The sequence below is a fragment of the Chroicocephalus ridibundus genome, chromosome 6 (genome assembly GCF_963924245.1).
Source record: "Chroicocephalus ridibundus chromosome 6, bChrRid1.1, whole genome shotgun sequence".
NCBI lineage: Eukaryota > Metazoa > Chordata > Aves > Charadriiformes > Laridae > Chroicocephalus > Chroicocephalus ridibundus.
Genome location: NC_086289.1, coordinates 42511260 through 42525410, shown reverse-complemented (window position 1 = coordinate 42525410; position 14151 = coordinate 42511260). Strand labels below are relative to the sequence as shown.

The 14151-nt window shown below is 39.0% G+C and overlaps 1 protein-coding gene across 2 annotated transcripts in view; it reads left to right on the top strand.

Annotated features, from left to right (window-relative positions):
* Positions 1 to 13460, top strand: part of RNF13 (ring finger protein 13) — a 45869-nt gene extending 32409 nt beyond the window's left edge. For both annotated transcript variants that reach the window (XM_063340202.1, XM_063340203.1), the window contains exons 9-10: positions 9289 to 9369; positions 11110 to 13460. In XM_063340202.1, coding sequence (XP_063196272.1) covers positions 9289 to 9369; positions 11110 to 11474 — 446 coding nt within the window. In that variant the 3' untranslated portion in view covers positions 11475 to 13460. The remainder of the gene's footprint in view (positions 1 to 9288; positions 9370 to 11109) is intronic.
* Positions 13461 to 14151: the final 691 nt, after the last annotated feature.

The following is a 14151-nucleotide window of genomic DNA, read 5'->3' as shown; positions in this document are numbered from 1 at the left end:
TTTACATCAGGCACTTAGCATTTCTGTAATGCGTAGAGAATGCAGTAACAAAAGATGTGGCATTGACTGTCTTTGCAAAGTCCTAACCAACAAGTTTCATCTTTGAGTAATTCCACAGCATGCAAAGTACGCTATAGCAAAATCTGGTTTCTACACTGAAAGAGTTTTGGGGCAATTTTTGTGTTGCAGTTCCTTATGAAATGGATTACAGTTTGGTCATACAAAAGTCAGTGGGAGTTGATGTCTCTTGTATGATGCCTTTATAAAAAAAGTGAAGACAGCAAAAAAGACAATCCATTTAATGTGCCTGTAATTTGATCATTAGCAAATCTGAATATTCTGTAGAATAATAGTTTAAGAAAAAAAATAGGTTAGGAATTTTCTGAATTGATACGTATTGTAGAATTTACTTTCAGAAATATATAATATTATTTTCATGCTAGCTTAACTTTACTCTTAAGTGGAATCTAGGCCAAGACTGAAAATATTTTTGGATCTTAACTGCAGTGAGATTACAGTGTAGTCTCTTGCTCCTGTAGAAAAGAAAATATCATAAATTTAGTGAAGATAGAATGCTACAAAAGACAGACGTGTGAGTATATTATTAAGAAATTAAACATGAACAAAGCAATTATTTCTACATTGAGGGTTGAAAGTTAGGATCCTAAGCAAGTGGTTAGATGTCTGATAAATCTTCCAGGATTTGGGAGTTGCTTCTTCCACAAGACTTCTAAAAATGGAGTTGTTTGGTTAGGTGTTTAAATATTAAACAGCAACTTAATGTTAGGTAGTCAGCTTTGAAATGCTTTATGTACACGTGGAAGAAAGCCCCAACATATGTGACAAATAGTAAGCCGTAAGAGTCATTTTAAGCAAATACATATTTTTAAGTATTGTGTGTATTGAATTTTTGGGTACCTGTCTGCATATGCAGATTGATACGTAGGATTGAGCAATAGGGGGAAGTAGATGTATCTCAATGTTTTTTAAAAATCTGCTCCAGAGTAAGTGCGGTTCTGCAGTTTACTGCGTATTCCTAAAGTGATTTTTTTTTTTTCCCTGAAAATGGGATTATCACTGATCTAATTACTGTTCATTACTGACCCATCTGCCTGACTGCACGGTACAGTTATGGTCTAATAGAGAAAACCAGTCATAAGGTCTGCCAAAGTCTTTGTAGTTTTATTTTTGCGTTTTTCATTGTTCATAAGTACACAGCTAGGTGGGATATATGTGGATGGATAGCTCTGTGTTTCTGAAAATGTGTGGGGTTTTTTTTATTTGTATGTGCCATGTAGTTAGAAGATAACTTTGCTTACTAAAGACTTTCCATACACAGTTTATTTAAACAAGATACTTTATTTTGCAGCAGTTTACATACTTCCTCCCCCCATCCCCCAATTTTTGGTGGTTCTGAGCCAGCTTCTGAAATACAGTTATGGGTATTTGAGAAAGGTGTCTGCAAAGCATCTCTCTTAAAAATTAAATCCTCAGTTCTCTGAGGGGCATGTAGTCATGGAGGTGAAACTAACTTGGAGACCAGTCATGGAGGCTCCAGGATTCACAGAGAAGTCATCCAGATCTCAGTGTTGAGGAGGGCTGGTGTTTCTGGTCCTCACTGCTGCATGGGCTTGCCTCCCTTCCCCAAGCCAGGGTGAGAGCAAGAATCTAGGCAATACCATTAATTAATTTGTATGATAAACTGATGGGGAAATGTAGCAGACAGGCTGCAGCTGATGGATCCAGTGGGTGCAGATGAAGCAGCTGGGCTGAGGGCCTGTTGCTCGTTACAGTACAGTAAGAGCTGGGGCTGTGAAGTTGGGTAAGGTAGGCCAGGACACATGGCCTTGGCAAGAGTCAGAGAAATAGCTTTGTTGCAGTTAGCCAGTATGCTGTCGGGTAGATCTGTGGCCTCCATGTTTGAGAACTTTAGCATCAGCAATATTGGGAAAACTCTATCTGTATTTAAGTGGCCTAGAAAGGATGTGATGCTTTACTACTGCGTCATTTTTTTTTCCTACTGGGCTGTTGTTCATTTGCTCATTAGTGAGATAAACCTACTCAAGAACAGTGTGCTATCATTTTTCAAGACTTTCATATATGTTGAATAACTAGTGGGGGAAAAAGACAGCTGTATTATTTAAATGTGTTTTTTTTTCTCCAAGATATGATGCCCTGGACAGTATTGACTGATGGTTAACATTCATTTTCTGTGTTGAACATTATAATTATGTGCTGATTATAAATGATCCGTAAACATGGTTTAACTAATGGAAACAATGGGGAGAAGGAATGTCATAGCAAAAAAAGAGGTAATTTTTTTTAAAAAGCTGCAGCTGAAATATTTCATTGTGTTATATTAGACAAAAGCTTGATATAGATCTAGCAGTGATGGACTCAGTTTAATCTCTTGACTTTTCCTATGTACCTGTGAGTTCTGTGTTTTGGTTTTTTTTTCCTCTCTCTTGCTTTCCCTTTATCTTCTCCTGTTGTTGTATAGTAACTACTAGGAAAACTGTGTTTATAAGTGGTTCTCATGTCCACTGTGCTTATTTTCTGAAATGGCAGATTACAGTGGTGTTATTTTCTAGTGGTGGTCATCAGCTTTACCTTTATGTTGAATAACATATATTAACAAAAATAACATGAAACACATCTCACAGACATTCTGCCATTACAGAAGCCCTTGGAATTTTTCTTTTGGGAAACAGATCAGAATTTGGTTTTAATCTTGGATTTCTGTTGTTTGGATAATAGACCTGTGAACTGGGAGGTCCTGAGTTGCAACTTCTACTCTGATTTACTGAATGCCAAGATAAAATACTTATAATCTCTGTCCACTTTCTTTTCCATCCCAGTAAAGTTGGATTGAGAATATTTAGTACTTTGCAGTGTTCTTGCATAAAGTGGATACTTACCGTTGCAATGCTCTATCAATACTATGATTTTATTTTTTTATTAATCTTCCTTCTATTGCCTTTCTGGCTTAAAAAAAAATTGTAATGAAAGCAATATAATTCATGCATATGTACCAATCTCTGTAATTTACCTTTGCTGATAACAAAGCACATTGCAGATGTGCTCCTTCACTTATCTCTGCAGTCTTGCCTCTCTCCTTTTTTCCTTGTCAAACCACTAGCTTTAGCAAACCTGTAATTTAAACAATTTGCTGTGTCTTTGTTAATTGTATGCATACTGCTGGCTGCCTGGTTTATTTAGTGTGATCTATAATAAGGCAGAAGTCAAGTAGTAGGTAACACAAGACCTTGCTGCATTATAGATTAGTCTATTATTACATAGGTGTGAATAGTTTTTAGCATCTGTCTTACACCCACAAATAGAGAAATCCTGTTAATAATGTGAAGAACTCATATTCTAAGGATATCTTATGTGCCTTGGTTTCGTATCCACTATGTAATTGAGTACTATTTAAAATATTTTTTGTTTTTATACCTTTGGAAGAGAGGAAGGTTAGAATTTTCTTCTGTGTTGTCTTTTTTTTTAAAGTGAAGGTGTTAGGCACAGGCAAAAGATAGATTCAGTAGGAATTATCATGGCCATCATAAAATATGAGAAATCAATTGTAAACAATATTTTGGTAAAATGGGGGGCTCATTTTGCATTCCTTTGCTCATTTGGTGAGTTTAGGTTGCACAGGGAATAGAAGAGCAAGCCTTATGAATGAGGTAAGAAAAGAATTATATGCAAGTAGGCTCCCCTTACCACTTTCCGAATATGTATCTAGTACCACAATGGACGGTCACATGCTATATGTTCCTTCTTTTTTCATCTCTAATAAATGCCAAGTTTCAGTTTTGTGTATGGTACTTTTGAAATACTGAAGTGCTTAAAAAAAAAAATCACTTTAGCAAAACAGCAACAAATGACAGTCATGATCCTGTGTAACGTTGTATTCTGTGTTTTTTCCACCCTGTAGAAGAGAGATTCTATATCAACACCACCATCAAGGCACTTGCCTTCTGTTCTGGTAATGTGGAATATAAGCCATGTCCTTATTTGTAGAATTGTAGAATATTTTGGGTTGGAAGGGACCTTAAAGATCATCTAGTTCCAACCCCCCTGCCCTGGGCAGGGACACCTCCCACTAGACCAGGCTGCTCCAAGCCCCATCCAGCCTGGCCTTGAACACCTCCAGGGATGGGGCAGCCACAGCTTCTCTGGGCAACCTGGGACAGTGTCTCACCACCCTTGCAGTCAAGAATTCTTCCTAATATCTATTAAAAATTAATAAGCTGAAGCTACAGTTATTTCTATATGAATACTATCAGGCTACTACTGTAATTCCTCAGATTGGTTTTTATGATTTTTTTTAAATGAGAAAGTATTTAAACATGATCAAGGCTAATCGTGCATGTTAAAGATTTGTTTACAGACTAGGTGGCGAAGAGCAGTTAGACTGCATTTATTTGACTTGACAGTTTTCTGCATTTTTGAGTTAAAAATGCTTAGGATTTATGGTTTTTTTGCATCTGCAAAGACAGTTTCTTTTTCTTGGTGAAGTATATTGTTACACAGTTAATGAAAAATTCTGGTCAAGTTGCTTTTTAGAACTTTAAGTCTTGAATTTTTAACATTTGTGCTTTATTTATTAATGATCTTATTCTGAACACATAAACAGAAAAATAGTACATCTTTGCCTCTTTTCTGTCACTGAACAACTTCATTTTGCTGATTCTCTTTCCCTGAAAACTGAGTATCATGTAATACTCGAAATTTGAGCTGACAATAGCAATTCATCTTTTCTGCACCTCTACCTCACTGATGAGTCACTGGTGTTATTTCTGTTCAGTTTTCTGCAGCTTCCTTGGGAAGCTCAACTCCTTCGTTGCTGGTACTTAGTCTGCTTAAGCGTATTAAACAGATACAGAAAAACCATGCTGAGTTGCATATGAAAACTAAGTTTTTCTTTGAAAACTGACTCAAAATCCCCAATGTAGCTAATTTTGCCATCTGTAGAAAAACATTGGGTTTTAGCAGCATGGTATCAAAACAAATTCTGAGCTAAGTTTCACAGAATCTTAGGGTTGGAAGGGACCTCTGGAGATCATCTAGTCCAACCCCCCTGCCAGAGCAGGGTCATCTTAGAGCAGGTTGCACAGGAATGCGTCCAGGCAGGCTTTGAATGTCTCCAGAGACAGAGACTCCACCACCTCTCTGGGCAGCCTGTGCCAGTGCTCTGCCACCCTCGGGATAAAGAAGTTCCTTCTCATGTTTAGATGGAACTTCCTATGCTCAAGTTTGTGCCCATTACCTCTTGTCCTGTCCCTGGGCACCACTGGAAAGAGCCTGTCCCCATTCTCCTGACACCCACCCTTTAAGTATTTGTAAGTGTTGATAAGATCCCCCCCCAGTTGTCTTTTTTCCGGACTGAAGAGACGCAAGTCCTTCAGCCTTTCTTCATAAGAGAGGTGTTCCAGTCCCCTCATGATCTTTGTAGCCCTTTGCTGCACCCTCTCCAGCAGTTCCCTGTCCTTCTTGAACCGGGGAGCCCAGAACTGGACACAGTACTCCAGGTGCGGCCTCACCAGGGCAGAGCAGAGGGGGAGGATGACCTCCCTCCACCTGGTGGCCACACTCTTCTTGATGCACCCCAGAATACCATTTGGTTTCCAGAAATTCTCAACTGCCATGTAGTTTCATTACAGCACAGGGAAAACTCTGCTACTGTTTGAGCTTTTGTGTTGGAAGGACACCTCTTCTGAATAATGCAAAATCTGTCTGCTTCCTTCATTTGCAAGCTTGTTGATAAGGTAGGGTAAGCTCATGACCTAAATGTGGACCTTCTGTAGCTACACGTCATTGAAATCTGCCTGATTCTTTCTACCTTTTCCCCAAAACAACGCTTTGACAGCTTGTGTATTGACGCTTTTGAACAAGCTTGGAGCATGAACTGTGCCTCTGATTTGTCCTCAGTTTATCTCAATTTCATGTATGTAATCTGGATAGTGCTTTGGGGAAATAATATGGGAATTGCTATGAAAAAAACCCCTAAATTTGTGCTAAACGGTGTTGTGTTGTGGATGACTGTGTGTGATAGATGTATGTTGAAAGGTGAACTAAGTATGTAAGATATTCTTCTTGTGGCTATTAAATCTAGCCCTAGCACACGTCAGTCTTAGGCACTTACATCTGACCTCTCTGATATGAGAGTGATGCGCGGCAATAAAGTTTTAGTACAGCAGATAGTCCAGAAAATACTTGATAGAAGTTTACTGGGAGAGGAATAAGGTGACTCTCTGGGGAAAAGGAGTAGGGAATTGAATTGTGGGGATGACTGATGAGGTAACACTTGTGGGATGGATGGGGCTCAGGTTAGGTGGAAGTTGGAAGGAACCGGAAGAGGTTGGAAGGAGATGGGGAAAGCTGCCCCAAGGGGCACTGGGAACAAAATTCCATTTGTATTTTGGTATATGAGAGAGTGACCCTTCTCTTACACATACTCTTCCTGATGGGTTCTACATCTCCTTACTTCCTTAGCTCCTCTGCTGGATAGTAAAACCCAGGATCTTAGCTAGCCCTGAAGATGGTGAAAGTGTAAAGTGCTGATCGTTGGGAAATGAAGAAGCAGCTGTGAGGACAGCACAGGTTGGGAACAGGGAGACTTAGTGGGCTAGGACTGCTATTATGAATACTTAGCCAAAATATGCAGAGTGTGTGACATAGTTCTTTGGGGCCACCCCCTGGATATTGCAGGCTGTATCTGGGGCGTCCATCCTTTGGGCAAGGTGGGCCATATAATCTTTTTTCCCTGAGGTGCTATTATTGGTGCATTTCCTTATCACAAAATGTATAACCAGGATGCAGGCACCCTAGCACCACGTGTTGAGCAGATGACTGCCCTTATGATGGGATGTACAAATAGGCATTGGATCACTTGACCCTGTATCTATCCAGTCCCTCAACCAAACATGTGTTAGTCAAGTGATAGGAAAGCTTGCAGTTTAGTTTGCTGCACATGTGCTGCTAGCCATGTGATAGGGAAGACTTAATTAGGGGGGAGAGGTGGGCTGGGCCAGACTTAATTTTTTTTTTTTTCCTGGTACTCTGTAGTTTGGGCATCTAAAGAACGCTTCATGGTCAGGAGAGTGTACAGCCTTAGCAAGCAGCTGCTTGTGAAGAGACAGTGCGGTACTGGACAGTGTTAAGACAGTAAGGTTCAGTTGTATAAAGTGCTAATGGCATAATAGGAAAAGTACCATCTGGAAATAGTGAGGAGCAGCATTGCACGTGTGTAAGTTGCAGGAGGTATATGAAAGAAGAGTTCAACTTTTGCAGATACAGTGGCTTTGCACGTGGACAGAAGTTTTCCAGCCTTGACAGAGCTGAGCAGATACTCAAGCCAGCTCATGTCAAAGCGAGGGGCCCAAACATTGAAAGGGACCCCTTCACTGCTTAAGTCCCTCTCAGGGCTTGGTCAGGTAAGTATTCACAAGACACAGAATGAAATACGGCTCCTTACAAAATGAAATCTAGCTACCTCTTTATTTTAAAAGATGTACTTTGCACTACTCACCTTTAGTAATATAGCCTAGTAATTGGCAGTCTTAGACAGGAATTGGGGGATCTAGGTTCAGTTCCCTCCATTGTCTTCTAGGATTAAGATGTCCATTTTCATCTCCTTCCAGATGCTATTTTCTTAGGAACTTCCTGTGTCAAGTATCCAAAGTCTTGACCTAAAACTGGGTTTGGGGAAAGGAGGAGGCTTGGCCTTTTGCCATGATTACCTGCTGATGGTCCTGAAAGGCTGGGTCAGAATATCACTGGCACAATGCTCAAGTTTCTCTTTTCACTTCCAATCCAATGATTCCTGGTCAGACGATAGCTCCCCCCCGCCCCCAGCTTCTTTCGCTTCTCTGCCCATGGTATTGCTGCTCTGTGTTGATTATAGAGAAAGCTGAATCCCCTTTCAGCTTTCAGATTGTTAGATTAAAATTATCAGGCCTTTTTTTTTTTTTTAAATTTTTCATGCATGATTGTTTCTTTGTTATGTGATCATAGTATTATTTCTTTGTTTCTGTTTGAATTAATTTTTTGAGGATATGGGTGGCCATATTACAGGCTCACAAACAGTACTTGCTGCTTCTGGAAAGACTGCTTTTGATGCTTCCTACTGTTGCATTTTTCTTTTTCCCAGTTGAAATCACATTAGGAACACTCAGAGCGTTCCTCTCTGATCAACCAGTACACTCTGTTTCTTCTCAGTTGTGTATAAGTGATGAAATCTCAGCTAAAATATCCTAAGGACGTAATCCCTAACTGGATGCACTTGCATGTTACAGTACTGAACTCCATTCATGTACCATTATTCCACATTTTTCTGTGCAGTCTCAGTTACTCTCTTGATGATGCCCACTTAATCGTATCTTGTATATGTATAATTGATACGCTTCTTGTTTTTATATCAGTAGTGTTCCAAAGCAACTTTGTAAAATGACAATACCGATAACTCTCCTCCAACCTAATGAGCTTAGAATCATAGAATTGCCTGGAAGGGACCTTTCAGATCATCGGGTCCAACCATCAACCTAACACTGACAAAACCATCACTAAACCGTGTCCCTCAGCACCGCATCTATCTGTCTTTTAAATACCTCCAGGAGTGTTGACTCAGCCACTTCCTGGGCAGCATGTTGCAATGCGTAATAACCATAATAAGGTGAACGATCACTTCCCTAATCCTGCTCACTACAATATTCCTGATACAGGCCAGGATACTGTTGGCTGCCTTGGCCACCTGGGCACACTGCTAGCTCATAATCAGTTGGCTGTTGACCAACACCTCCAGGTCCTTTTCCAGCCACTCTTCCCCAAGCCTGTAGTGCTGCATGAGGTTGTTTTGACGTGGGGTGGTTGTCTAGATTCTTGGTTATTATTCTGCTTTTTTACAGTGTTGTCTTTCTTGCTATTTTTCTGCATAAGTTTTCTCAATAACTTATACCTGTATAGTAAAGTGAATCCTATATTTTAAATCCCTTTCTCTTACTTTTAATAGGAGTGATAGAATATTATAAAGATAGCAATTAATTCAGTTTAAAACATTTTTATTGACCTGAAGGGAAAGTGAGTGAGCTATATCCCTAATAAGGAGAAAAATATAGCAAAGTTAACCATACAGGTTAACTTCAGAGAACCTGCCCCTTGCATGGACAGGGAAGGCTAATAGTTTCTTCAACCTGTGTAACTAACCAAGAGAATCTGTATGTATGTGTTTGAAAAGGTCTGTGGCAAATTTTTAAAATTACTCTGATTCTTCATTATGTACTGCAGGAGATGAATACGATGTATGTGCCATTTGTCTGGATGAATATGAGGATGGCGACAAGCTCAGAATCCTTCCATGTTCTCACGGTAAGCAGCTTTATTTTAGGTTTGGTGTTTGTATTAAAACAGCTCCTTAAAACACTATGTCTAAAAATCACTGTGAATATGTTTATTGATTGATTTATAAAACTTATTTTTGATAATATGCACTAATGTATTTACAAATTGGGAAAAAAGCAAATGTTTTTTCCTCTTTAAAATCAAAAAAGGCTAGCATTCCCACTTTGTATTTTTCTTTGGATGTACACGTGAAAGAAAACTTGGCCTTGACACTGTACCCTGAATGTCTGTATTTAACAGGGAAACACATTCCAGAGTTACTTCTTACATTAAAAAAAATAGGCTTTCCCTTTCTCCAAGACCATAAATCATAAAACGTAATTCAGCTATTAGTGACATAGAGATACAGATGAAGGAATATAGTCTGTCCCGAAGCTTGACGGCACTTGGAAGTCAGTGTTGTCAGTGCAAAAATTAGTGGAATATTTTTACTGTGACAAATTGTACTCTGTCTGAACAGTCTTTCTCAAATACAGCCCACTGCAAAAGATATATCTAGTAGTCACATATGTGTCTATCCGCAAGACGAGGCTGCTCTTAACCGCATACAAGTACAAGAAATATTTTAAGAGCTTATACCTAGAAATGTGGAAGAGGCCTGGGCCCGAGAGTGTCTCTAAATTTAAACTTTTTTTTTTTTATAAAAGCTGTGTAAAATCTGTCAAGATAGATAGGAGTCATCTTTCCTAGCTTGAGACCCTCTCTCTACTTCCCAGTCTGTTAACTGTATTACAGCCATTTTGGCTGGGTGAAGTTTTACCCAGCTTTTTCTCATTAAATTCCTGCTCTGACAAGGCACTGCAACAGCAAATACCACATCATGAAGAGATTTAAAAAAAGAGGCAACTGATGTTACAGCCTCACATCCGCAGTGAACACAGCAGATGACAGCCCGAGCTTTGTAGATCCTTATTCATAAAAAACAATTCCAGAATAGGCTGGCAAAAAAGGAATTCTCAGAAGAGAAAGCAGAGATCCATAGCATCTCTCCCAGCTAGGGACTGAAAAGTTAACTAAACCTGACCACCAGTATCAAAGGTTTCTGGCAAATAAATAAAAAACCCCCAAAACACCACCATTGGTTCTTGTGGAGAAAATGCTGCTAATGTGCTTGAACAGAAGCACAACCTGCTGGCCCTTGTAAACTCTAAATGCTCTTTGTGAGATAGAAGTCTCTGTTAATAAGCAGAGCTAAGTTTTTAATACCGTAAGAAAGATGCTTTCAAACACATATTTTTAAACAAAGCCAGTATAGTTGTGGTGTCAACTATAGACTGAATTCAAAATCTGCAAAATCATGTGGTAATTTTATTTAATAACAAGGTGCTTTGGCACAATCTTGGTGGCGGTTAGAGGCATTAGGAGGATAATGATGGTGGGCATGTATACTGCAAGGTGACTATAATTCCTCAAGAAGTTTTTAAAGTTTATTTTGTCAAACGTGGCCCACTGCAGGACTGTTCTTGGATTCAGTCAGTAGAGGAAATAGGTATTTATTGCATATATCTATACGTCCAAGATCCTAATCTATTAGGCGTTTTGTACATAAGGAGAGACTGTCTATATCCCAACAAACTTGCAACTAAAATTATCTGTACAAGTTAAATTCTAAAATTCTCCTGTGTTACTAAACTTAAATATAATTAAGCGGGTTTCCTTGTCCTTTTCACATAGATAATGGTGTACTTGTATTTTGTTTTCTAACAGCGTATCACTGCAAGTGTGTGGACCCGTGGCTGACAAAAACAAAAAAAACATGTCCTGTATGTAAGCAGAAAGTGGTCCCTTCTCAGGGGGACTCTGACTCTGAAACAGACAGTAGTCAAGAAGAGAACGAAGTATCTGAAAACACCCCTCTGCTTAGACCATTAGCCTCAGTTAGCACTCAGTCGTTCGGGGCTTTGTCAGAATCTCATTCCCATCAGAACATGACCGAGTCCTCAGAATATGAGGAGGATGACAATGACAATATCGATAGCAGTGATGCAGAAAATGGAATAAACGAAGAAAGTGTAGTGGTTCAACTACAGCCCAATGACGAAAGGGAGTACAGAGTGGCAAATACTGTTTGAGACCACTAATGATGCTTAGTGTATGAACAAAAGCGTTCTTAAGGCTATACTTTACAAATCTTTAAGTAGGGAATATATTTTAATCTGTAATCCATTTGGTTTCTTCAATAGGAGCAGCAGTTCATGTAGTAGTACTATGGTTAAATCATTACAGATAGATTTATTTTTGATTCAGGTATTCAGTCACACATTTGTCTTCTCAAAATGAACAGTTTAACTGGACTTCACAGTGCTAATGAATAATGTTAATAGTTTATATCAATAGAAATATCACACAGACTCTTAAGTGTATCTTGTTGAAATGGGATTTATCTGGAAGTAAATTTTTCCATTTTGTAGCTACAACTGGGTCATACCGATAGCAATATTTATTACATGTATGGTATGTGTTATCCCTTAAGCCCAACAAAAAATGTATTTGCATGTTTGTACAGAGTTTTCCTAAAAACTATCACCACTACTGAAAGAAAAATGTAGAACAGATCAATATCCTATATGCTGGTGTATCAAAACAAAGCAGAAATGCCACTTTTATCTCAAAGCAGTGATTCCAAATAATCCTTTGGAGTTTGCCACAAGTAGCTGAGTTGAAGCAGTTCCATTGAGCGGTTCCCAGGACAAGGAAACTTAGAATATATGTTTAGTTTTGAGCAATTCACAAGGTAAGATCCACCATAAACACGTTAATTATCCCTACTTGCTACTACAATGTAGTCTGGTTTCCAGTGACGATGTGGGAGTTGGGGGGGAGGAGGGAGGATGACTAGAACAGAGGTTTTGTTCCACATAGAAAATTAATGTTAGGTAAGTATTCTATTGATCCTCAACTCATATACCTCTTACTAAAGAGCATTTTATGCTGCATTAGTCTGCTAAACTATGTATATAGAAAAATTGTTCTTTTCAAATACCTGATTTGAAAACAAGTGCTTATAACTGTTTAACAGAACTCAGTACTTACCGGTGTATCATGAAAAAAGTAAATGCTATCTAATACCTCTGTAACTATGTAGAAAGTAAAAACATACATATAATCAAAATGCAGAGATTTTTTTTTATATGGCCTTGAATAAGGAAAGCTTGAAAGAATGTTAATAAACATGTTTTCCACTTTAAATATCAAAAGGAATTTATTGAACTTCTGCATTACTTACATCCATCGTGTACTCTTGTACGTTTGTTACTAAGGTTAAAGTATTGTTAAAGATACAGAACGTGCAACTGTTCAGATCCCGTAGTAAACATTAACCTGCATGGTGCTTTGTATCACAGTACAAAGTGCTGTGCTGATCAATACTATATGCAGGAAGACTAAGTTACGTAGAAAACCTTAATTTTTGTTCACTTCTAGTTTGAGGGGAAGTTTGGATCAGTCTAGGTCTGTACATGTCGTTTGTATGGGGGAGAGGGAAGGAAGCCCAGAGTGGCAGCACCGCTAGAGCTGCGGCCTGAGCCTGTGCTGGGAGGCAGAAAAGGGCAATCCTGGGCCGAGGCGATTACAGGTGAGGCGTTTCCATTTGTCATTCCTGACCTCATCCACATGCAGCTACACCCAGCAACGCCAGTCCGTTCTCTGGGACTGGCTAAGGGCAGAGAAAGTTTATTTTCAGGATGAGGCATGGTGAAAGGGTAATAATGAAAGAATGATTCATCTTAAAATCACTGCCACCAGCAATCCATGGAGTTAATGACAAACAATGTGTTATTATATTTTCACCATGTAAAAGTCCACTTCAACTTGCATACGTTTAGTTAAGTCCAAAGTGAAAACTGGTTTCTGAAAACTTACTAAGCTGTTTCTTGAAATAGGTTCCTGCTGTTGCGATGTTATGAGTGCATGTGTTTATTCGTAACTGTATTTCAGGCACCCCAAAACACGAAGAGATCCAGGACCATGAACTGGAGTAAACTTTGTAACATATGTTGTATGTAATTCTGGTTGTAGTATTTGCTGCAATGACAAAAAGTAAAATTACACTCTTTTTACTGGCTTCTCACCTGCTATTTTCCACCCTATACAGAGAAAATGCGTGCAGCAAAGGACGGACTGTTTCCATACCAAATAATACTGTGTGTCTTTTAAAAAACCCCAAACTGTTCCAATTTCTAAATTTCCTAATGGTATTAATGTACATTTTGTTTCAGCAGGCCCTCATAGTAAACAATGTAGTGGTACTCCCGCTGCCATACCTCCCTTGTGCCACAGATACAGTTCACTTGTCTCGTGCCATTGCCAGTGGGAATGAAAATGAAGATTAAAGAAGGAATAGCACTTGATTATTAGAAATACTTCAGAAGGTTAAGCATCTCTCAGCCCTTCTAAGTAGAACTTGTATATGACATTAAAACTTGCTGGATAAATCGTCTGTCTCAAAAGGTATGGCCTGTCCAAACCCACAGGGAAAGATAAATCAGGATTTTTTTCTTCGGGCTACGACCTACTACATTATCCACATGAAGCAGCGCCGTTTCCTCACCATTCGCCAGGAACAGCTGACTCCCAGGTGGTTTTTTTTGCTTATGCTTTATGCTTCAGTCTGTTGATCTAAGTTCAGTCTCTTGCTATTTTCAAGAATAGGATGTTGATGCTTTAAAGAGGTTCATACTTAATTGGTTGAAAAAAAAATTCTAATAAGTAGTTGCAACTAGCATCTGAAGTTAGAAGTATTTCATGGGA